The sequence below is a fragment of the Oenanthe melanoleuca genome, chromosome 1 (genome assembly GCF_029582105.1).
Source record: "Oenanthe melanoleuca isolate GR-GAL-2019-014 chromosome 1, OMel1.0, whole genome shotgun sequence".
In the NCBI taxonomy this organism is placed as follows: domain Eukaryota; kingdom Metazoa; phylum Chordata; class Aves; order Passeriformes; family Muscicapidae; genus Oenanthe; species Oenanthe melanoleuca.
Genome location: NC_079333.1, coordinates 101878243 through 101902240, shown reverse-complemented (window position 1 = coordinate 101902240; position 23998 = coordinate 101878243). Strand labels below are relative to the sequence as shown.

Sequence of the window (23998 nt, the reverse complement as noted above, 5' to 3'; positions counted from 1 at the left end):
TTCCTACTAAGACACCACGCTTTTAGGAAAACTGGTGCTAGCCAATGCTGTTTATTGAAATTATTTTATATACTTAACACCTAGGCTTCTTTTCAGAAAACAGCTTTATGCAGCTTTCTAGTGAGGACTAGGAAAATGACTGAGAATGGCTCAGAGATATCCTAGTCATAAAGAAAAAACAATCAGATGCATTCCACAGAAGGGTAAAAAGGGTCTCCAGGGTAAAAAAGAAAAGCTTAAAAATTATGTACCTTGTTTTTCCTTAAGAAATGTGGCTAACAATATGTATGAAAACAGCTAAGTAATAGGACAAGGGACATTTTCATAGCAAATTTTAGAGGTTAAAATTGAGATAAAGATAACTAGAAGATGTCAGACTTTTACAGTTTTAATTACAATTCCAGAAGGCAATTCTGAGATGCCTTGAGTTCAGAGGAACGCACATTTTAAAACTTCAGGAAAAAGATATGAATAATGGTAACACTACCATTCTTCTATATCCAAATACAAACTCACAGTTATGACCTAAATGTCTTGTTACATCAGTATAAACTACCTTATGTACTGCATGCATGAGTAGAACTTTTATTAAGCATATAAATGTACTTTTAAATTGTCTTTATGAGAAGGAAAATTTGAAAATTTAGTTAGTGTTGGAAAAGACCTCTTGAAAATAGGTCAGAGAAAGTAAAAAAAAAGCAAAAGAAAAAGTCCTAAATTTGCTGTTCTGTTTTCTTATATATGTGTGAACAAATATCTATAAACCTTTTCCAAGGTCTTCAGCGAAGAAATAACATAGCAGTGACTTTAAAGCAATTATTGCCTGTTGTGTTTAGAGTTTTTTGTTCTGTTTTAAAGACAGTGCATGTGTTTCTAGATTATCACTGGTTAATTTCTGCAAAATGTAGTTTGAAGTCCAGAACTCTATACTGTTCTTTCCAACACATTGACACATTTGGTACAGACTAGTAATGCAAATGAGAGAGCAGCACAAATACTCTAACCATCTTTCCCAGAGAGCAAACAGGACCGTGTGCACCTTAACACGATGAGTCATGAGTGTGAAAGATGCTTGCTTTTCACCCATGTCCCAATTTTTTTGTTCCCTGCTATTTCTAGAATTTTCTCTGAGATCAACGGAAAGAATGGTTTGTCTTTAAAGCCTGATTTATTTACATGCTATCTTTAGCTTAGCTGCGGTCCTGACAAAAAGAGGCATCTCAAATCTTGACAAAGATAAGGATTAAGAAAGTAAGTGGAAAGGGTGTGATCACAGTAGAATTCTTTTGTGAATTGTGAGTATATTGTTCTCGCTTCCCCTGGCAAGATCCTTCTATGCTGCCTGACAGACAAAATAAAGGTGTGACAGTGGAAATGAGGTGTAAAAGAGAGGATAATATTTGAAGATGGAAGAGAGAGGGGTATAATTTTATAATTTAATATATGTTTTCCGTTTACAGCTAAAGTAAAGATAACTCATCTTCTTCCACTAGCAAATAAGCTCTTACTGATTCAGAATTATCCACATGCTTCAAAATCTGACACTTATATAAACAGGAAAAACAGCTCATCCATTTTTGTTAGACTTAACTCTGAATTGGACTACAATTTGCAGTGATTCAAGGAGTAGGATGAGCAGAATATTTTTTCACCCTCCTTTCCTGGGGCCTGTAAGTGGAGAAATTACAAAAGAATGTGCTTTTCTGTGAGGAAAAGTTCCCTTTTTCTCTTAAAAAAATGGTATAAGGGATTTATCATCATTTCAAATAAGAGAAGTCAGCAACACTTCTTGTTTTGGGATAGCTTTCTGGTTTATATTTATAGATCTGCTTTTTATGCCCTCCTCAGGGTTCAAACCACTTCATTTGAAACCCCTTTCTTTTTGTCTGACTTAAGTTTCTAATGGAAATCAGGAACACTGAGGAAAAATTGTATTTTAAACACGATCTGTCTGAAGGAATTGTGTTGTCTAGTGTCTCTAGGGTGTCTTGAAAAATGTACATTATTTACAAAAGCTGTGTTCTCATTTAAAATCTCATTGTGTTATGCATGTTATCACTGACAACACTTCTGGGATGTATCCTCCTGCCATCAGTCCTGTGTGGTTATTTATCCGTACAAATAGATATCTAGAGTAGATACACCACTGAAAGAATGAATTATGTAACTTCAGCCTTTGCAGATTTTCTAAGGAATAATGCATTATTTTTGACTAGTATCTGGAGCTAGGATTTTTAAGCAACAACAACAAAAAAACCCAAACAAACATCCAAGTGAACAAAAAATTCCCATAAAAGAAAAAAACCCAAAAAATTTTGGGTTTTGTCATGCCTTTACTTCCTATAATCCTCATTAGTTCTATACTCTTCAGAAAAAAACATTGAGCCTAGAATAAAGAAAAGGGGCTCTCATTAATCTGAAAGGTGTGACTAAATCATACTTTGCCTCATATTGTGTCTTGTGCAAGTCCAGTTTCACATAAAAGGAGCTGTGCAGAACCTCAGTGAGCTCAGACTCCATTGGCAGGTACCTGCTTCTCTCCTTGGCAGACCTCACTGCAGCTTTCTTCCTGTCTGAGGGCTGATATTTTGTTGATAAGAAATTTATAAGGAAAGTGGTGTTTGACAATCACAAGTGTCCTTAATTGGGAAGTAATCAAGGCTTAGAGTATATCTATCATGCAAAGTGATACACCTGAGATGCTTCAAGACTGGCTTTCTCAGAAAAAAGTATGTGCTCAGGCTATTCCCAAGTGTTTTAGCACATACAACAACAAAGAAAATCGTGGTGTATGTTTTTCTGCAATTACAACAGATTTAGTTTGCTTTTAATTATACTCTTTGTTTCCTTTTTTTTGTCTGGTCATCTATCTGGTATGATGCATTTTAATAAATTCATTAATTTGTACAAATTCATGAATATTTTTATGGAATTATTTTATCCTGGCTTCCTATCTGTCTTTATGCAAAGAAATAGTATTTACATCTCTTTGATATTATTTGCTCTTTTCTGATGTAGCAATTAGTTTTAAGAAAACACTTTAATTCTGCTTAAGGATATGTATATGAGAACCACAGATTTAATAATTATGATAGTGTAAGCATTTTGAGAGGTTAGCTTCATAACAATGTTTTATTTTGAGACTATAACTCCAGGCAGACTCAAAGTAGGTGATTACTGGAGAAAAAAACAAATGTTCCTTGCCTCTCTTGGAAAGCAGAGAGCAAAGAAGCCACAAAGAAGTGGCTGTGAGCCTTGGATAAACCAGTTTTCTCTGGTGGTTGCAATAATTTAAGCCTTGTGCATGAAGTGCCTCTGACTTCCCTGAGCACAGAGCAAGGGTCAGTGTTCTGCTGTAAGCCCTCCATCCCCTGTGTTTTTTGGCACTGCTGGACTGGGAGGACTTGGAGAGACTTTTCAGCTTGTTTTCCTGTGTAAATGGAGCTTAGGGGATTTCAGTGTCCCTTTTCAGTCTGTGATTCAAACTGAATCCCATATTTGATTTTTGTCTCCATGCCCAGAAAAGTTGTTTATCAGGGTGGATCCTCTGAGGCATGTGTACCCAATCCTGTGGCCTCTAGTGATTCTGCAGAAAAAACAGAATGGTGAAGGGGGTTTTATAGCCAAACAAATATTTTCCTCTTTTATATTAATGTTAGAATTTCATGGCCAGAATTCTGCATAACCTATGCAATCTATAAAGTGTATTAGGTGTGCAGTATCACAGTGAATTGAAGAAAAATGCTTTTTTGAATGTTAAAATTACCATAAAACAAAATCATGTGCAGTTAAAGAAATATCATGATCAGAATTTTGAAGAAGACTATAAACACCACATTCTGACCAAAATATTTGTAAAATACACTATGTACAGTTAGAGCTATTAGCATTTTAAAGGGACAAAATCAGGTCTGACGGCTGCAAAAAACACCTGATTTATATTATTTCTCCTATTTCCTACAGATTTATTAAATTATTAGTAATATCTTGCTTTATCTAACTTCTTAAATGGAATTCTAGTGATTGACTGAAAAATTCCATCAATCCTTTTCCTTCAGCAAAAAAAATCAATGTATTTATTTTGAACCACAGTAAATTTTTCTACATGGCAACCATTTCTCCTGCTGTGAGGGATGCTGCAACACAGAAAATAACTTTATTAGTTCTGTTTAAATATTGCCTAGATATCTAACATATTATTAATTCTGATGACATTTGCATCTGTTTATTCTTATTGTAATATTTTTGTATTTATATTTATATCTATATTTAGTATAGATACAAAATAAGCAGACAAAATCAATTATATATGTGGACTCATTTTTAAACATATTTTTAGGAGAGATTGATATGCACTAGAAGACTCATTTGTTTTCAGCAAAACTTACTTTTCACTTGCAGTCTTTTTAGGGGTTGCATTGAAGGTTTTTACCTATACCAGTTTTTTCTTAGGATGTACCATTCTTTTGTCACTTTTTTATAAATTATAATAATTTAAGTTACCTGAGATGATACTATCATTTAAAAATGAATTATTTGAAAAGTAGGTGTATATTTTAAACAAAATTTAATGCTGATTGAAACTATGTTCCAGGATAGAAATTAAATGTCAAATATAAATGTAGAGATTTGTGAATAAAAACAAGGGAACTCCACAAAATTTCCCAAATAAAACTACTGGTTTTGTAAAATATGTTGGTTTTCCTATGTGTAGAATCTTGTGAAAAAAATTAGAATGCAGTGATCAAGTTGTCTTTCTATTATTATAACACTTTTACAAACTGTAGTCATGCTTTACTAAAATAACAGAGTTAATATAACTTGGCATTAATATAGCATTGGTATGTAGTTCTGATTCTCAGGTGATCGTATACATAGTGATTGAATATTGTAATAGTGAGCTGTGAATGGGTTAGTTGTGTTTTGTCTTCTCTAAGCATGGAACACTGGAGTTAATCACATACTGTCTACAATTAAATACTAAGGTTATAAAATCATAGAACACCCTTAGTTGAAATCCACAAGGATTATCAAGTCCCAGTCTTCAAGAGGACAACCCCAAGAATCACATCATGTGCTTTGGAAGGTTTTCTGAATGTTTCTTGAGCTCTGTCAGGTTGGTGCTGTGACCATTGCCCTGGGGAGCCTGTTCAGTGCCCTCTGGTTGAAGAACCTTTTCTAATATCCAGCCTACACCTCTCCTAGCACAACTTTAAGCCATTCCCTCATGTCCTGTCACTGGTCACAGAGAGCAGAGATCAGTGCCTGCCCCTCCTCTTCTCCTCATGAGGAAGTTGTGACTGCACTGAGATCTCCCCTCATTCTCCTATTCTCCAGGCTGAACAAACCCAGTGCCCTCAGTCCTTCCTCACACAGCTTCACCTCCAGTCCCTTCACCATCCTCACTGCCCTCCTTTGGATGCTCTCTAATAGTTTATGTCTTTTATACATTGTGGTGCCCAAAACTGCCCCCAGGATGAGGGGAGGCTACACCAATGCAGAGCAGGACAATCACCACTCTACTCTTAGAAACTTGGAAGTTTTCAGACATCATACATTATCCATAGAAAGCAAAAAGGATTGTGATTTTTACCTAAGTATGACTCTTCCGTGTGTAATGTTACTTCATATAAGTACAAGGGGCTTTTTTCCCCAAAGCCACTTTGCTGGAATCTAGTTCACAGTAGTACCAAGTCCCCTCATTGTCTATCACTCAGGGAAGCTGAACATGTTAAAAACTGCACAACTTCACACTCTTTCTTCCTAAATTTCTATGGGTCAGAAGTCTAGTAAGCCACCCACAACCCCATTAAATGTTTCAGTAAAGGAAAACAACCCCAAGGTTTGGGCTTTTTTTTTTTTTTTTTTTTTTTTTTCTGTTTGTAACAATTCTATGAAATAGTGACACATCTTTGGAAAGAGAAGTAGCATTTCCTGAATTGCTTGTTTCCTTTGTCCCTATCCTTAATTGCTTCCTGGGTCCTCATCCTTAGCCTGGAATTCCTCTGTGTTCAACACATATTTCTCTCAGATTTGATACAGTTATTTCAGTTTCAATATAACCTCTAGCTGAAGATGTGAGAAGAGTCAAACTGAAGTCAATTGTTGTCTAGCAGAAAGCACCTAGTGCCTATAAAGATTATTTCTATTTCTAACTCTTGATGTTTTAAAACAGTCTGTTTCTCTTCTCCTAAAAGATGAGGACGTAGGGATGCATGTTTTTCTCTGAAAGAAAACTTTCTAATAAACATATTGATTTGTATTTTGAAACTGTGGTGCTGTTCTGAGAAAAATGTTAAATATGCAATGAACATCCGTTCCTGAAAGTCTTACTATGTTTATGCTATGAACTACTTTGAAGCAAGCTGATGAATTTAGTAATCAGAAATGAAATTATGGGAATATGTAAATCAGATATCCCTTGAGTAGCAACACTGGCATGCTTAGGAAAGCATTTGAATTAATAAAAGATCAGACCCCAATGCTATAATTAAGCTCTGAAGAAGGAACAAGATGGATTCATAGGCTAAGATACTGAAGAAAATAAAGTATAACAGGGATCAAGAAACACCCCAGTGGTTGTTGTAGGGAGTAAAGCCAGTCTGCTTAAATTATTATGACTCAGTTGGGATAGAAACCCTCTTCTCAGCACTAAAACAGCTAAAGCTGCAGCTCTTAGAAATCTAGAGTTGATGGAGATATGAAAGGCAAGGGAAGGTCCAGCAAGATCTAAACAGAGGCAGAATGAAGATGATGTGATAGCTGCTTACAAATGTCATCTGTCCCTTGCCACTGACTTTCTCCCACAGGTTAGTCTTGCTCAGAGGCTCGAGACAAATGCTGCCTTAATGGAGATAGGAGGAGGAGAAGCAGCAGGTAGACGATTAGTTCTGGCTGTCAGAATCCTCTGGTAAATGATTTGCTAGGGATTTTTGGGTCTATCTTAAATTCAGGGCTGTTGACCTTGTGCTGTATGATCCTTCTAGCATTGGGAAGGGAAATAACTTTGTTGCTATAATCAGATTTCTTCCTTTTCTTCTTGAAAACTGAGTCTTTCTGCTTTCTTGGTTTATTGTGCTCTGATTTTAACCTAACTGAATCTCAGGCAATATTTTAGTTTTGTCTCCCTTATCTCATTGAACCAATACCCATGGTTTGCTCCTCTTGCTGTATTGCAAGGCCATAATGTGATGTTGTATAACCGGTGAATTGTTAGGTGGAGCTGTCCATGGTACCTAATAATGTTTTACTTGCTTTGCACTTGGAGCTCCTGTACAGAAGAAATTGCAAGCCTAAACTGGTTCATCCTCTTGCCTACCACAGTAATTTTCCAAAACTGGGAAGCCACTTTTGTAGGCTTCATATTTCTTAGGATACATTTATTCCTTTAGAACTTTCTACAGTTGCAGCCGTCAATGTACACTGACTATTAGTCCAAATCTTTTGCCATTATTTTCTTACAAACCAACATAATGATATTAGTAGTAGTTTTCTCTAATTTTGTTTGATATGTGACTAATTTTTTAGTTTTCACAGAATAAAATGTATCCAAAAATGTTTCTTGTATCTGTCAAAAATTTATATTTTAAATATTAATGAAGAAGAACAATTGAGGATTTTCTGATTGAAAAAGAAAATATGTACAATTTTAACTTGCTTTAAAATAAAGTGTAAAAGATATGGATAAAAATTCCAACAGAGAAGGTTATACAAATATGTATTTTATACAAATATATTTATATATTATTCAGATACTTGAAGGGGAAGATATCTGCAGTAGCTTAAAGGGTGGCTATAAATGACCAATACTAGAGAGTCAATATGTACAGCTTGCTACTTTCATGTTATGGATTGGTTTTTTTCCATACCTGGAAGCACTGACAAAAAACAATTTCTAAATTTCAAAGGAAAGAGGTACAGCTTAAATATAATATTTGAAAAAAAAACAGGGTGCTGAGGCACGTGTTTATTCCAGTGCTGCAGAGCTAATGAATAGAGAGAGCACTTTACAGTTATAGATTCCATGGGAAAGCAAACTGAAGTTTTCTAGTTTTTGATGCCAAAGGTATATATGAAGTAACTTGGGTTATGCAAGGGTCTGGATAGTTCTGTAAGAATCAGGGAAATCTGTGAAATCATAAAGGTTATAACAGTGTGTTTGTTATTTAAAAGAAGAAAAATAAATTTATTTAAATATGGCAGAAATAATTAAGAACTGCATTCACATTGAGCTGGATTAAAATCACTTATTTAGCTAAAAATGTTGTGATATTAGGATAAATCCATCGGTATTACTGATGTCCTTGAAAACCAAAGACTAGGTTATGTTTGAAGAAACTAGGCCATGTTGTTATTTTTAATATACTGGGACCTATTATATGAGTAGTTTGCTTTGTGATAGATGGAAAGAATTGAAGATAGAGGACACAATTTTTCTTATTGTTGACACTGTTTGCTCCATTATAGCTTTTCAGAGCAGGGAAGATATCAAAATATTGAAAATATCAGAAACTGCAAAAGAAATGTGGTATCAAATTAGGCCATATTCTATTCTGAGTAGAGGTAAATTAAAAAGTTGTTTGGCTGAGTATTGTTTTCACATTTTGATGCTACATCAGTATGGAAATTAATATATTACAGTGGCATTCAGTGGCATGTGCTGCAAAATCAGTGTGTATGTTTTTGGACTCAGAGTTGAATGTTATGTATTTAACCTGAAGCATTACAGTTAGCATGCAGCAGCAGTAGAGTTTTTGCAGGAAAAAAAGGTCTCTTTTTCTCCCTGCAGTATTTCTAAATCAGTTCTAAAATTAAATTGAATTAATATACTAACAAGAAGCAACTGTGTAATTTGGGCTAGAAACACAAAATAGACCTCTGGTCATGCACTTCACAGTTCAATACTGAAATGGCTTTTGCCACAATTTTGTGTCACATTAGAAAGAGACAAGAAGTATGAATTTAAAGTGACATGGCTCATTTTACAATTACATCTCACAGAAAAAAAATGGGAAAGTGATGTTCTTTCTTTTCCTGATTATTATTTATCTAGTGAATATCTTTATAAAACCACAAGGATTTAGTATGACTGCAAAGTATCTAAGTATCTGAATTTGAAGACAATACTGTTTATCTAAGTAGTTTTTAAGATGATTAAATTGCCAAGGTCAGCTCCCACCTGAACCAGTAATTTATAATTTTTTTCAATGCTTCCAAGCCACAGAATGTTCTTGTGGTGAGTTGGCCCTGGCTGGACACTAGTTGGCCACGAAAGCTACTCTGTCACTCCCCTCCTCAGGTGGACAGGGGGAAAGAAAATACGGTGAAAGCTCATGGGTCAAGATAAGCCCAGGGAGAGATCACTCACCAGTGTGATCATGGGCAAAACAGACTCAGCTTGAGGAAATCATTGTATTCACACCAATTAAATGAGAAGCAAACCCAAATCTTAAAACACCTTCCTTTCACCCCTCCTTCCTTCCTAGGCTTCTCTGTACTCCTGAGCTCTCTAAACCTCCACCTCCACCAGAGATACCAGTGGATGGGGAATTGGGGCTCTAATTAGTGCATCACATGTTGTCTCTGCTGATCCTTCCTCTTCAGAGGGAGGACTTCTCACGTGCTTTCCCTGCCCCAGGATGGGGTCATTCCCACAGTATGCAGTTTGGGAACAGGTTGCTCCAGCATGGAGACAGGTGCTGCCAGCCAATCTGCTCCACCATGGGCTCCTGTCTCCATAGGGCCACTGGTCCTGGCAGGACCCTGCTCCAGCACAGACTTCCCACCTGTCCACAGAGCTTTTTGGGCATCCCCCTGCTCTGGAGTGAGATCCTCCATGGGCTGCAGAGGCACAGCTGCCTTGGACTGCACCAAAGGTTGCAGGGGAATCTCAGCTCTGACACCTGAAGCACATCCTGCTCATTTCTGCACTGACCTTGGTATCTGCAGGACTGTTTCTCATATATTCTCACTCCTCTCATTTCAATTACACAAGTTTCCATTCCCCTTTTTAACCAAACTATCCCAGAGGTTCTCCCAGTGATGGCTCAGCCTTGGCCAGCAGCGAGTCCGTCTTGGAGATGAACTAGAGATGAGTTTGGAATTATATTTGATAGCAGCACAGGTAGCAGAGGCAGGAACCTGAAATTACTGTGGCAGCCTGAGGTTGAAGTTACTAAGCCATTGAAACATAGTAGACTATTGCTTTTTAAAGGCCAGCAGCATAGACTAAAGAATTTCTGTAGGTAAAATAATGAAATTTCCACTTTTATGGCTTGTCTTCTAAAGAATGGATTTCTCCCTTTCGAGAGACAAGAGGCATGATCAAGGGATAAAGTCTGGAAGAGATTAAAATTTTCAAATAAATCTAGGACTCTTGCTGATTTAAAAGCTTTTGGCAGAGTATAAGTTGTATATCTCCATTTATTTGGTTAAAATATATAATTGTGAGGTAACATTGTATCCAACTTTCTTTGTCTATACTATCAGTCATGGATAGTATAAAATACATACTGGCCCTCATGTCTTCCTAACTAAAAAGCACAAAAATAGAGGAAAAAAAGAAATAATACAGAGAGCAGGATGGAATAGTAGTTTCCAAAGGCTCTCCAGCAAAGCAATTTGTATACCAAATCAAGCAGAATTTTTTTTTTATGCTTTATAAGCTTTTTGTATAAAATGTGGATTGAGACACAAATAATTCTATTTATATTTTTTTTCAAAATGGGAATCAAATCTCCTTTTAATTTTATAGTATTTATTGTATATTCAGAAAACAGGTCTGCAGCAATTTTCCTTTGGTTTCTCATGTACAGCTGATAGACAAAACCAGTAATACTGGCAACAGAAACCCAGGTCTGCTTTATAGGAGAATCTGCCCAGAGCCTACTGTCACCTCTTCCAAATGCTGTTCTTGAACAGAGTTGATAGTAATATTCAAGCCATTATAATTCCTATAATTTATGCCAAAAAGAAAACACTTTGCTTAAAATTATTATATTCACCATAGCAAATACTGACTTTTTTTACTGTTTTTCACCTTTTCCATCTCCATCAGCTGTCCTGAATTTCCATAATTCATAATCATAATAACATAATAACCAATATAATGCACACCAAGCAAAAAAGATTTTATAGCTGCTCGTTGCAAAAGAGTTAGGAAACATCGTATACTCTGTGTTGATTGTTTTAATCCTAAAAAAGTGCTAGTAATGTGTCTCCAGATTAAATCACTGGGGTTTAACTGCCTAGAAAATTAATTTCTTCCTTATTTCTAATAGAATATTGAACAGAGGTACATACTCTTAATGGGTAAATTCATTCTGGTAACCAAATGCTAGCAAATTGTTTTGGGGATAGTTCTCCACCAGATGTTTTCACAGTTCTCTGATTTATATTGTTGCATCTGAGTAGACACTCATATGTCAACCTTATGGTTTTATGTAATTTAAAGCAGAGGAGAAATTTATGTAAATGAGTGAAGATTAGAACATAAATGTTGAATTTAGGACTATAGTTTTCTTAAAGTGGAGAATAGTACCTTTAAGTGCTTTTTGGATCTGTACCTTATACTGCATGAAGGAGAGGCAATATATTATTTTTATCTTAAAACATTTTGTGACCATCAATTTTCCTGACAGAAATTAGCTAGTTTGTGTTATTTCTTCATGTTGCTGCAGGGCTTTCCCATAACAATAAATTATTCTTAAGTACATTTGTCTACCACAATGAAAAGAGCAAAGTATTCCCAAGATTGCTCATAGAATAGTTTCTGATTAAGTTTATCTGTAAAATGCTATTTCTGTTAATGACAAGAGGAAATGAGGTTGCAAAAAGAGATATATGGTCAAGGTAACTGAGAAATAACAAATAAAGCAAATTTGTGCCATTCAGGTACCTTCTTATGTACAAGGGTAAATCTTCTGATGAATCTTTAATTTGAAATATATGGGGAAAAAAATCAAATTTTAAAAGGATTTATTTAAAATTGTTACCCACTCAATTTTTTTTTTTCTCTTTGTGTGTGTGTGTTTGAATTTATATTAGCAATCTATCTAAGCAAATAATTTTTATTTTTTTTTTCATATTGCTTAGTCAGTTGTCATGAGCATTGTGAAAGGCATCAGGATAAAAAGTGGCAACTAGAAACGTGATGATATAATATATTTGAAATTACTTGGTAGATTCTTTAATCAACTATACAAGTTATTTCTCTTTGTCTGCAAAAAAGTTTAAATCTAGTTTCTTTGGGAAAACCAGCATAAACTGTACTTAACTCTTCATAATATTGGTGATGGTTGATTAAGCAAATGTGTAGGATACTATCACAATACAGATCTTGAGCAGTTAACAAGCATCCACTAAAAAAGATCAAAAAACTACGATGCTTAAGTTAAAAAGTCCTAAAAACCCAAAGCTCCATAACTTTTTATATAATATACTGTTTATGCAGTAGAGGCTGAAAAGAAGGGGGAGGTAACTTACTTCAGAGTCTCTGCCCATTAAATTGTCTTAAGCTAAGACCCTTTTTATACTTACATATTTCTTATGCAGTTGATAAAACTCTCTGTTATGGGATGGGATTTACCAAAATATGAGAGTTTTGTTAGTTTTATTTATTCATGGCAAGTTAAGGCTATGGGCAGCAGTCTAAACAAAAAAGAAGGCACAGTCAGGGCTTCAAGAAGGGAATCAAATATCAGTAAGAAACCATTTTGTTGGGCATATTGTTCACATTCATTTTATTATTTAGGTAAAATACTCTGAATCAATAGGGATACCTTGCTGCTTTTGAAACGTGTATGCTACAAGATGATTCCCAAAGCATCAGCCTGGCCCACATGAAGTAAAGACACCTCTAGATATCCTAAACTGTTCTTTACTGGACTTTGATACATGAAAGTGTCTCCAAATTTCTTGTGCACAGTTGTATAGAAATGTGTGCAGTGTAACTCTTAAATGTCATTAATCTGAGCATCATTGTGGGTGCTATCAAAAACCTGACTTCAAAGCATATACTGGTTGTCCATGTCTAGGAGAAAGTTCCTTTGAATTATCCTTGAATTATCCAGTTTCTTAAAAATAAATGTCTTGTGAAAGAATATTAAAAGAAAAAGAGTTGTATAACTTTGAAAGCAAACTTACATGGGTAGAAGTCCAAAAGTGTAAGGAAGGCAACTTGCAAAACACAAAGTATTTCTCTGCAGTGATTTGCAGCAAGCTTTTGAATAGGATTAGCTCTAAGATCCCCTGTAAAGCATTTTTTAGTTAATCTAAATCCACAATCTTTGGCTGTAGTTAGGGGACGGCAATCCACGGGACTGATAAGCAGAAGGTTAAAAAAAAAAAATAGAGAAAGAAATAAAATGACAACCCATAATAAAACCCCTGGAAAATTCAAATGAAAATAATAAAAGGAAAAGCAGCATGGGAAGAAAATCTGATGAGAGGGAAGACAGACTTATTTCACTGTTAGGTATTCCCTTAGAAAGGCTGAGGGAATTGGAATTGTTCAGCCTGGAGAAGAGAAGGCTCCAGAATGACCTTACTGTGGCCTTTCAGTACCTTAAGGGAACTTACAAGAGAAGGATTTTTTACAATAGTATGTAATGACAGGACGTGGGGGGATGGCTTCAAACTGAGAGAAGATTGAAATTGGATATTTGAGAGAAATTCTATACTGTGAGGGTGGCGAGGCACTGGAACAGGTTGCCCAGAGAAGCTGTGGATTCTCCACCCCTGGAAGATTTCAAGGCCAGGTTGGATGGGGCTTTGAGCAATCTGGTCTAGGGCAGGGTGTCACTGCCTATGGAAAGGAGTTGGAACGAGTTCATCTTTAAGGTCACTTCCAGTTGAAACCATGCCATGATTCATATTCTTGTTCTCTCTCCTTTTTGGAAGATTCCTACCTCATATTTAGGACATAAACTGAAAGCTCTTGCCAAGATAGTACTAGGAATGCCTGTAGATTTAGGGTCTCCCAGACCTTTAATTTTCTTAGGAAAACATCACACAATATATTTGAAAAGTATTTCCTAAAGCATAATGGTGAACAACTTCAACTAGTTAGCCACAAGCGTCTGTGATTTCCTTAATAATTACATTAAGAACAGCTTTACAAGCTTGATTGCAATATGATAATATGGATGCAGAAACCTGTGAATGTTTGGAGGTACAAATGAAACAGTGTTCTTCACACACTTGGGGACATTAGAAGTAATGCTGCAAATGTCAAGTTAACTCCTTTGAGAACTTATCTTTCCACTTTTTTCATTTCTTTCCTCACTTCTTTTTTCCTTATGTTGGATTAAATATATGTCATAAAGCAGCAGTTCTTGGTTGTCATTAGGCAGTTGTTTCTAGAAAGTGCAAATGAAAACTAAAATTAATACCAGTAGTGAATGAGACCAGGTTCTCAGGCTGATTGTGGGCAAGTCCCCTGCTATTGTAGAGACAGCTATTTTGAATTTGGTGAATATTTTTCCCTGTGCTAATCCAAATTTTTTTGCATTCCACTTGGAAATTTTCTGAAAAAGCATATATAATTCTTCATTTTACTTAAATCTTGGAAAATAAAAAGAAAGTGACTTAATCAAAGATGCATCATAAGACTGCTTTGGCTGTTTTATGTTATTATCCTTAATTAGTTGAAATCATTATCAAAGTGTAAAACCCTCTGTATGAGAGGTAGAAGTCCTTTAATATACTCTTTCTGCAATTTTTAATCTGAGAGATTATTTAAACCTTAATTTAATGGTTGGCCATTTCCTTCTTATACTTGGGAATCGCAAGAAAGAAAAATTAAAGTGATGGGTATTTCTAATAGCTTCTTGTTCTCTCAGTAGATAAAAATGCACCATGTTTAAAACAAATAATGCATAAATGTATCTTACTAAAAATTGTGTGTGAGAATATAGAATCATAGAACAGTTTGGTTGGAAGGGACCTTTAAGGTTCACCTAGCCCAATGTCCCTGAAATGAGCAGAGACATCTTCCACTAGAGCAGGTAACTCAGAGCCCCGTCCAACCTGACCTTGAATATTTCCAGAGACGCATAAAAAAATAATTTTAATTAAATTTGTTGGCTCACTCTGTTCATAAAATGATTAGAAACTGTATAACTGCAAGTGTAAGTATCTCCAGTGGCTTCTGAGTAAGCTGGGAATCCAAAGGGCACTGTGCCCTTTTGCTTTGTCATTTCTATATGAAGAGGTGGAAGTTCAAGTGAAGGTGCCTGAAACACTCACAGTCAATATTCTCTCTGGAGAACCATAAACCATGAGGCCATGGGAGGCAAGGTTGTGCAGGCTCCCAGCACTTTACCCTCAGGCAGGTGGGTGGCAAGGGTGGAGGGGGATGTTAATAGGAAACTATAGCTGCTGGCAAGCTTTAAATACTAATATAAGTTGTGAAAAGCATTTTTGTGGTAATAACTCTGGGATGAACATATGAAAATGTGGCTTTGAGTAAAACGGGTAAAAAACCTTTCATCTTCTTCATAAAAAAATTTTTTAAAAAATATGTTGATGTCTTCATGGGAGGATGTGCTTTGTGCAGTATCCATTACCAACAAAAATCTTTTTCATGGGCTGTGGAATCCAGGCAAACTTCATCAGCACATGTGTTTCTGTTTAATTATGTGAAAGTGTTAAATGCTTAGAGTACTTGGGAAAAAAATCATCTCAGATTGAGTTCTTTATGGTGATCTGAAATGCAGATGGCTAGAAGGCTTCTCTCATGTTCTAGTGGAAGTTCACACTTCTTCCTACACATACTGTGCAAGGTTCTCATTCCAGCATAAGGGACCTTAAGTTCTAAGACCACCTCTGCCATTGAGCTATTTTCTCTTTTACTTTGTAAGTAAGGCCTGTTACATAATATGTCGCTGGATAAATGAGAAAATTCCTTTGTTTAACTCTGTGTCAATTGAAATAAGTGTGGAAATCTTGTAGTAGTTGCTCTTTTGTGTTTGTGTATGCTGGGGGAGGGAGAAAACCTAATTTAAGTTGCTTTGAGCACAGGAAAAAGGCTCAGAGTATTTGAATGAGCTTTTACTTAGCATTTCACTTTATAGTAGTTTACTGACTGGTTGTTGCTTCTGTCATTTAGAAAAGTGGATGCTAAGTATAAGTAGATAACAAGTAATTTCTACAAATTTTTCTTCTAAAACCTCCTGAGTTCCAGAAGTAGAATTTCCCTTCTTTGTTCTCCTTGCTTTGATCTCCTATTCCAAATGAATGGGCCTCTGCATATAAGTAGAAGCTTTGTTCTGAGTTGTTTTTTTCAGTAAGTGGTATGGATCTTAGCTTCACACAGATGCATGCAGTAGCTCAAAGATCTCAAGTGCCTGGCTGGAAATAAGCCACTTACTCTAATATATTTTTTCTTAAGCTATACATTGTAATGATTAACCCATGTAATGCTCCCTACTGCACAATGTAAAGGCTCTAGTGCTAAAATCAATGTGAAATACAGTGAATATGTGCTAAAACTAGGTACTCATTTTAAGCTGGGCATTACCAAAAGAGAAGTGTTTAGTGGAAAGACCAATTCAGACTTGCAAGAGTAGACGATATTTGCATTTAGACAAATGACCTAGCTATTGCTGCTATTTATTTTTAATAGTGAAATCATGTACCTGACAATAATAGTCAAAAGCTGGGCCAGGTATTGTTGTATTAATGTGCATCACAGAAAGAAAATAAAATCTTACACCTCAAAGTAAGAGGCTTTTATGTGTCTCTTCTGGGTCTTAGAAAATCTTGCAGTTTCTGCTACAAAGGTGTCTTAAAAACCTCACACATTCCACAGGCAAAGAATGTGTGCTGGAACAGTGTGTGGGGCAGCAGGATGCTTGAGGCAACATGACTGGACTTGTGGCTTGCAAGGATCCTGCAGAAAAACATTCCTCATCCTACCAAAACATAATAAAATGGGATGCAGATTACTGCCACATTATGCTCATCACAGCTACTTCTTATTCTAAAACTCTGGGGCTTTAAAATAGTATGGGGGAAAAAAAAAACCAAACCCAAAACAAAAAAAAAAAAAAAAAAAACAACGAGCAGAACAGTTTTTACTGAGAGGAATCTAAGAAAGTAATAATTTGGGGATGGGGGAGTGTATGTATCTTGTGACAACCTAAAAGAAACTGTAAGCAGACCAAACAGGAAGTGTAGTAAAAATAATCTAAATCTCAATAGTGCAAACCTCTGGTTCAGCTACGACTCCTTGTCCAGGACTGTGGGTAAACACCACAGTGACCTGCTGACATGGACCCCTGTGCCCCAGGCTCTGCTGGTGGTGTGTTCAAGCTGTCCCTGAAAAATTTGTGCAAAAGATGAGACAGAGCATTCAACTCAATGCACTTTAATGAATTAGTAGCTGGCAACTGAGTTTGATCATGTTAGAACAAGTAAACCTCCAGAATGGTTCAGTTTGTGAATTTCAATCATAACCTCATGACAAAGATATGTATTAAAAAAAAACAAAAGGAGTAGTCGTGTTCATCTTTCACACTCCTGGAAAGTTGTATCCTGCCAGTTTTAACTGTTTCACGGGCAAATTTTATTTAATGTTGGTATACAGGTTTACTGACTTGCTCTGCAATTTATGCTATGCATTTAGAAAGAGAAAGTAGACATATGATTTTCTCCTGGAGTATGATATACTGAAGTATTTGGTTTCATCCAGAAAAATTAGATTCAGCATTTTACTGGAAAGCCTTTGTATTTAGATAGGATTCAGACAGACTTCCTGAGGTTGTGAAAATTTGTCATAAGTATGAATGCTACAGTGTAGATTGTTGATGTTATTTCAGTTCCTGCTTATTTTGCCAGTAAAGTGTTGAAAATTATTTTGCTCTTTTTTGCTTGTGATTCTGAGGAATTCAAGGGAAAAATACACATGCTCTACTGATGACTAAAAATATGAAAAGATTGATTATTTATAAATATGAACTTGCTTCAACAGGCATACAGTGTTACAATCCAAGCTACAGATTCAGAATTGTGTTGTTTTTAAACATGAGAAAAAGTAACTACAGGAATACTGCAGGAAAAATATTTTATCATAAAAGATATAGAAAAATGTATCCCAAAGCATTTATTAAAACTTGAGCATGGCTCATATTGCTTATCCTTCAGTAGGTTTTAATTCTGTGTGTAAGTAGAAAACCTGCAATACTTTTTTCTTAGAAGTGTAGCTCCCCCCAAATCCTGCTTAAAAAAAAAAGAACAGAACCAACCAACAAACAACAAACTCCAAACCAAACCTAAAAACCAACTGCAACAACAACAAAATCAACCTCCCTCCCCCAAAAAACCCCAAAGCAAAACCAAAAACCAACCAATCAATCAAAACCAAACAAAAAAATATACGAGTTATTAGGCTTCTCAAAATTGGAGAAAAAGGTGTTCTTTAATGGATTCAAAAATTTTACAGTCTCTGCATTCCTGACATTGCTTATTTGGGTTTACAGCCAATAAGAACTTCACACATTTTGTAGCTGAAATCTTACAATGCTTTGTAGGCACTAAATGTGATATATACCTTTGGCAGTGCAGAAGTACATTCGTTCACAAGTTTTTTACTTATTAATTGATATGCAGAATATTACTGTAATGCTCTCCAGTAGACAGCAATACAGGAGAGGATAAAAGGCTGCAGAGATGTACTGGAAGGTTCCTGTTACAAAATGATGAGATGTCTTTATGTCTACTCATCTTGTATTTTTCATTTGGAATTCAGAGGAGAGCAAAACTTTTCACCCTTTTCCATCTGGCCAGTATGTGATGAAGCATTTTTTTCATGCTTAACTTCCTTATGAACATGTGAATGTGTTGGGTATTTTGCAGGAGCTTCAGGATGGCATTGGGAAGCAGCAAGCTGTTGTCAAAACATTGAATGCAACTGGTGAAGAGATTATTGAGCAGTCATCAACGGCAGATGCCAAGGTGCTGAAGGAACAACTGGAAAGTTTGAATAACCGGTGGAAGGAGATCTGCAGACAGTTGGTAGAGAAAAAAAAGAGGTAGGTTAAAAGAGGGTAAAAATATTGTGAAATTATTTTTAAATATTTTAGATTTGATTCTATCTTGAAATTTCAAAGGTGGTCTCAACGTCTAGAATTTCCAAGTATTAAAGGAATTGTCAGTAATTAAATTTTACATCCTATAAATTGTTCATTGACTATAATATGTTTAATTCTTTTCGACCTACTCTGGTCAGTGACTACCACTCCCTTCAAACTCCATATTTTTATATTTTAACTCCCAATGTTCAAAAAAATGAAACAAGCATACATAACTGCTCAATTTTAAAGTAGAACAGTACAGAATTTACAACTGGTTTATAATCTTTCTGTTTGATTGTGTAATATTAAAGCACATCTCTCTAATACTAATAATACCTTGGTTGATTTATACAGATAATCTTAATCTAGTTCATCTACCAAAATCAATGCAATTAACATCTATATTTCATGGGCTGGATTAAAAAATGGATTTATCAATTTAATATTATTTATGATCAATTTTAGATCAATTTGTTTTTCTCATAGAGAATGTTTTTCTCAGCTCAGAAAGCTAGAGTGTTTGAGTTACAAATAATACAAAAATAGCTTTGTAGCTTTAAAAGAGAATTTCCAACGTAAAAACAAAATGTTGCTGTTAAGATAGCTTTTATTAGTTGCTAGGCCTAAGTGGATACGCCATTCTGTTTTCAAATAGAGTAGAAAATACCAGTAGATCTTCATGCATGTTTTTGTTAAATCCTAGCATATTCCTTATAGAGATGCATGGTAGTGTGCAAGTGTTCTTTTTTTTTTTTTTTTTTTTTTTTTTACTTCTATTGTGTCAGTATCACTATTTTTTCAGAGCCATGGGGGCAGAAAAAGCTGTGAAAACATCTATTAGCATCATAAGGGGCTGTCCTGAAGGGTTACTATTGACTCTAATCATTATTAAATTTCACCTGGAACATGTGGTCAGTCCTTGGAAGAGGCTGCCCAAGGAAGCGGTTGAGTCACCATAGAATCATAAAATGGTTAAGGTTGGAAGGGAACTTTAAAGTTCATTGAGCTCCAACCCTGCTGGCATAGACAGTGAACTTTCTACTAGATCAGATTTCTCAGAGCCTCATCCAGCCTGGCTTTGAAAACTTTCAGTGTTTTGAACTCCACAGTATCTCTGGACAACCTGTATCAGTGCCTCACAATTCAGAAGCAAATAATTTCTTCTTAATATATAATCTAAACACTCTTTTATCTTAAAGTAATTCTCCCTTGTCCTATGGAACATGCCCTTGGGAAAAGTCCCTTTTTTGCAGTTCCCCTTTAGGTACTGAAAAGTGCTATAAGGTTTCTCAGTAGTATTTAAAAGACATGTGGATGTGTCACTTAAGGACATAGTTTAGGGGTGGGAGTGCTGGGTTAAGGGTTGGACTCAATGATCGTGAAGGTCTTTTCCAGCCTAAATGATTGTGTTAAAAGAAGGAGATGCAACAAGTAATCTACAGCTGTCAGAAGCTTCAGGGATGTTTTCAATAATTCTTTCTGCTGTATTTCCAGGTGTTGATGGTATTGTTATTTGTTACACAAGGGAGTCCTTGACCTTTATTTGTCACATAAAAAGCTGTTCTTTTGTACATTGGAAACCCATCTGTGTTTCCAAGCATTAACTTGTTAAGTAAGTGCAAACACTTACAAAACAATAACACTTCATTTTAACAGCCCTGTAATCTGCTTTGGCAACACAGAAGAAAGAGATTGGTGGTTGAGCTTTGTCTGAGGACATAAAATATGTTCCTGTTCTGGTTAAGATTGTTTTTGTTCATCCCTTCATTTATCAGTACAAATGTCTAACTGAATTTTCTTTTGGCTCAATGCAGTGTTAGAATATTACATAGAATTCCTTGGCACATTCTACATTTTAAGGAAGCCTAGGATTTCTTAAGTGGGAATAATCCAGTTTTGTTCCCTAGATGAAGGTTCTTAAATAAACACTTGCACATGGATTCCTCCTTTTGTTCTGTTTAGTATGTTGACTGATTGGTTTGTTTTCCTCTGGAATGACAGCTTGTGTAATTTAGAGGAAAATGATTGCAGAGACCTCAGTTAGTGAACTTTGTGTGAATAATAGCACACAATCACCAGGATGAATACAGATAGCATTTTGTTAAACTGATGTAAATGTTCCTGGTGTGCTTTAGTGAGACTTATGTGCATCAGATGCTTCTATTCACCTCCCAGTCTTCTTGGCTGTGTCAGAGCCAGGGAATGCTTTGTGCTTCCAGGTCTTGGAAACACAACCTACCCTAGCTTCTGCCACCACACATGTGGTGTTTTGTTTTGTTTTGTTTTTTTTCATCATTTTACTCTTCTAGAGTGGATTTTCAAAGGAAAGAAACCTAGTTGACAGGTTTCATCACAAGAAGTGATGTGTTCTAGGTAGATCTCAATTATTGATGAACCTGGGCATGAAAAGACAATAGGCTTATCAGCTGCACATTCTTTATATAGCCGTGGTGTCGTGAGATTTGCATAACTCTTATGCTTTGACATCTTTTAGTTTTTCATTATTTGTCCTGATTTGGTTTTGGGTACAGTCAGATTATGTCTTTTTAAAACTTGAAACCCATGTCATCCAAAGAGCTTTAATTTATCCATAAGATCAAAACATGAGACAAACAAAAGTTGAAGGAAGTGACCTCTACTTACAGTTCAAAGAGCTAATATAGTCATGACATTGCCCAATGCATGTGTTGGTCAAATTTAAGTATATCAGTAGAATATAAATTACAATAGAAATGGGTCAATTCACATATTTTGATTTCTCCTTTTCAGAATAGCTTTAATAGATTATTAAAAAAAAAAAAAATCACCTGCAAAGTCAGAATGCTTATATTTTGACTCACATAAGTTGCACTGGTCCTTTTATTTCTGTCTATGTTTCCTAAAAATTAAATTTTCATAGTTAAAATAATGTTATTAATATGGAGGAGGTTCTAAGATTTTTTAAAGTCAATTTTGAGAATGAGAAAATAGTAGTACATTTTAAAACTGTACTTAACGAGGGTGTTACTGAAGGACGAGCAGACTAGTATAATGCATTTTCATATAATAATTTTAAAAAAAATAGATATCAACATTTAGAACCTTCTGCAAATCAGAAAAGAAAACTGGCTCTAAACTTTTAATGTTTCAAGTTTTATTCTTTGTAGTTAATACATTATGCTCTACTTTGAAGTTAATTCTCAGTAGCTCAGAGTAGTGATCAACTGAAATTTTGTTTCCTATTACATTTTTTTTTGCTCAGCAGATCTCAAGATAAAGTGGCAAGAAATTAGCAATTGAATGGATTCCAGAAATGAAATCTGTTAGTGATTTCAGATTTGAGTGTAATGCTGCTAAGCATTATTTGGCAAGGAAACTTTATACATTGTAAGCTCTGTTTTTGCTATTTGCTTATCCAAATGAAAGGAATAGATTTTGATAATCCTGCACAGTTTTACATGAAGCATTGAACTTTTATGTGGGGCATTGACAGTCCATTCTAGACATATTTTTGAAGCTGAATTCAAAGATCAGTAGGGGCTGAGGGGAGGTGGGAAGCAATTACATGAGTAACAGAAAGTGATATAGATATTTTTAGAAGGTGCGAGAAATTTGTTGGAGACATGAGGTGTATGGTGACATTTCCAAGAATGCCAATGACATTATGCCTCAGGTAGTCAAAGGCTGAATTGATAGTGGGAACTCCAAAACTGAGCAGATGGGCAACAAGTGGCAGATGATCTTGATCAGAGACAAATGTGAGGCAAGGAGTATTTCAGAAAAATAAACTATCCCATACTTAAATGATGCTGAGCTTGTTCCAACTCCAGATAGCAATCCTGACCTTATTGCTGACAGTGTTTACAGGCACAAGATGGGGTGAAAGCAAAAGAAAAAGACATCATATTTTAGACTTCATCAGTAAGGGTATTAAAAACAACAAAAAATGCTGTTTTGGCGATGTCAGGCATTGTGGCATACTCTGTTGGTTACTGTGTGCAGATCTCTGTGCATGTCAAAGGATGTAAAGGGCACACAGAAAGTTCTCATGGGGGGAGACAGATAAAATGAGCCAAGGTTTGAAGTGGCTGCACTGTGAGGAGAGACTAAGAAGGGTTCTTCAATCTGGAGAGAAATCTCAGGTGGGATATGACTGAGGTTTACAAAGTTGAACTGATGGGTAAACTGAAAGTGGAACAAAATGCTAATGACCTAATTCCTCAGAACTAGAAGGGAAGATCACTTGTTGGAAATGTAAGAGATGGTAAAATGGATTGAAGATTTACACTATGGTTTCTGAATGTCTTGAGATGTGCTGGGCACAGAAGGGTATGGAGGAAGATATCATGTCTCAGCCCTATAGAATTCTTAACCTAATGTCTGTGGATCCTGAGAGAGTATGAGGTGAATGGAATAAAGAAAATGGCCAGTCTTCAGTGTTCCCCTTAACCACCATCTCCTGTTCCCAAGGCTGACGGCTCCCTGTTGGGCTTTTCTGAAACACTTGGACATTTTTCACATAAATATATTTTGGGGAGGGGAGGATAAATTCTCCAAAATTGCTTTGTCAGTTTTCCTGAGGTTGTATGGTTAAATGGTCTGCTATTTATTTATAATACCATCACTGCATTGATAAAGACCCTGTAAATTCAAAATATTTCCTGTAACCACCACGAACCCCGTTGTTTCAAATTGACCTGAAAAGGAAAGATTTAGGATATAATTCGAAAGGCTTCACTATGTTCAGTTTTATAAATAATTTGTAATAAATATTAAACAACCTGAATAATAAGAATTGTAAACCAGATCAAAATCATGATATTTTATAAATTATTGAAACTGATCAAAGGATCACTAAATGCTAATATTAATCTCAGTGATAGACTGGCAGTTTTAATGAATAAGAATTATTTGGACCGCAAAAGGTCAACTTAATTAAAAACAGA

General features: G+C 35.6%; 1 protein-coding gene across 3 annotated transcripts in view; it reads left to right on the top strand.

The window, feature by feature from the left end:
• DMD (dystrophin) overlaps positions 1-23998 on the top strand; it is a 1135346-nt gene that overhangs the window by 731823 nt on the left and 379525 nt on the right. For all 3 annotated transcript variants that reach the window (XM_056512754.1, XM_056512922.1, XM_056512842.1), the window contains one exon: positions 18856-19031. In XM_056512754.1, the coding sequence (XP_056368729.1) occupies positions 18856-19031 (176 nt within the window). The remainder of the gene's footprint in view (positions 1-18855; positions 19032-23998) is intronic.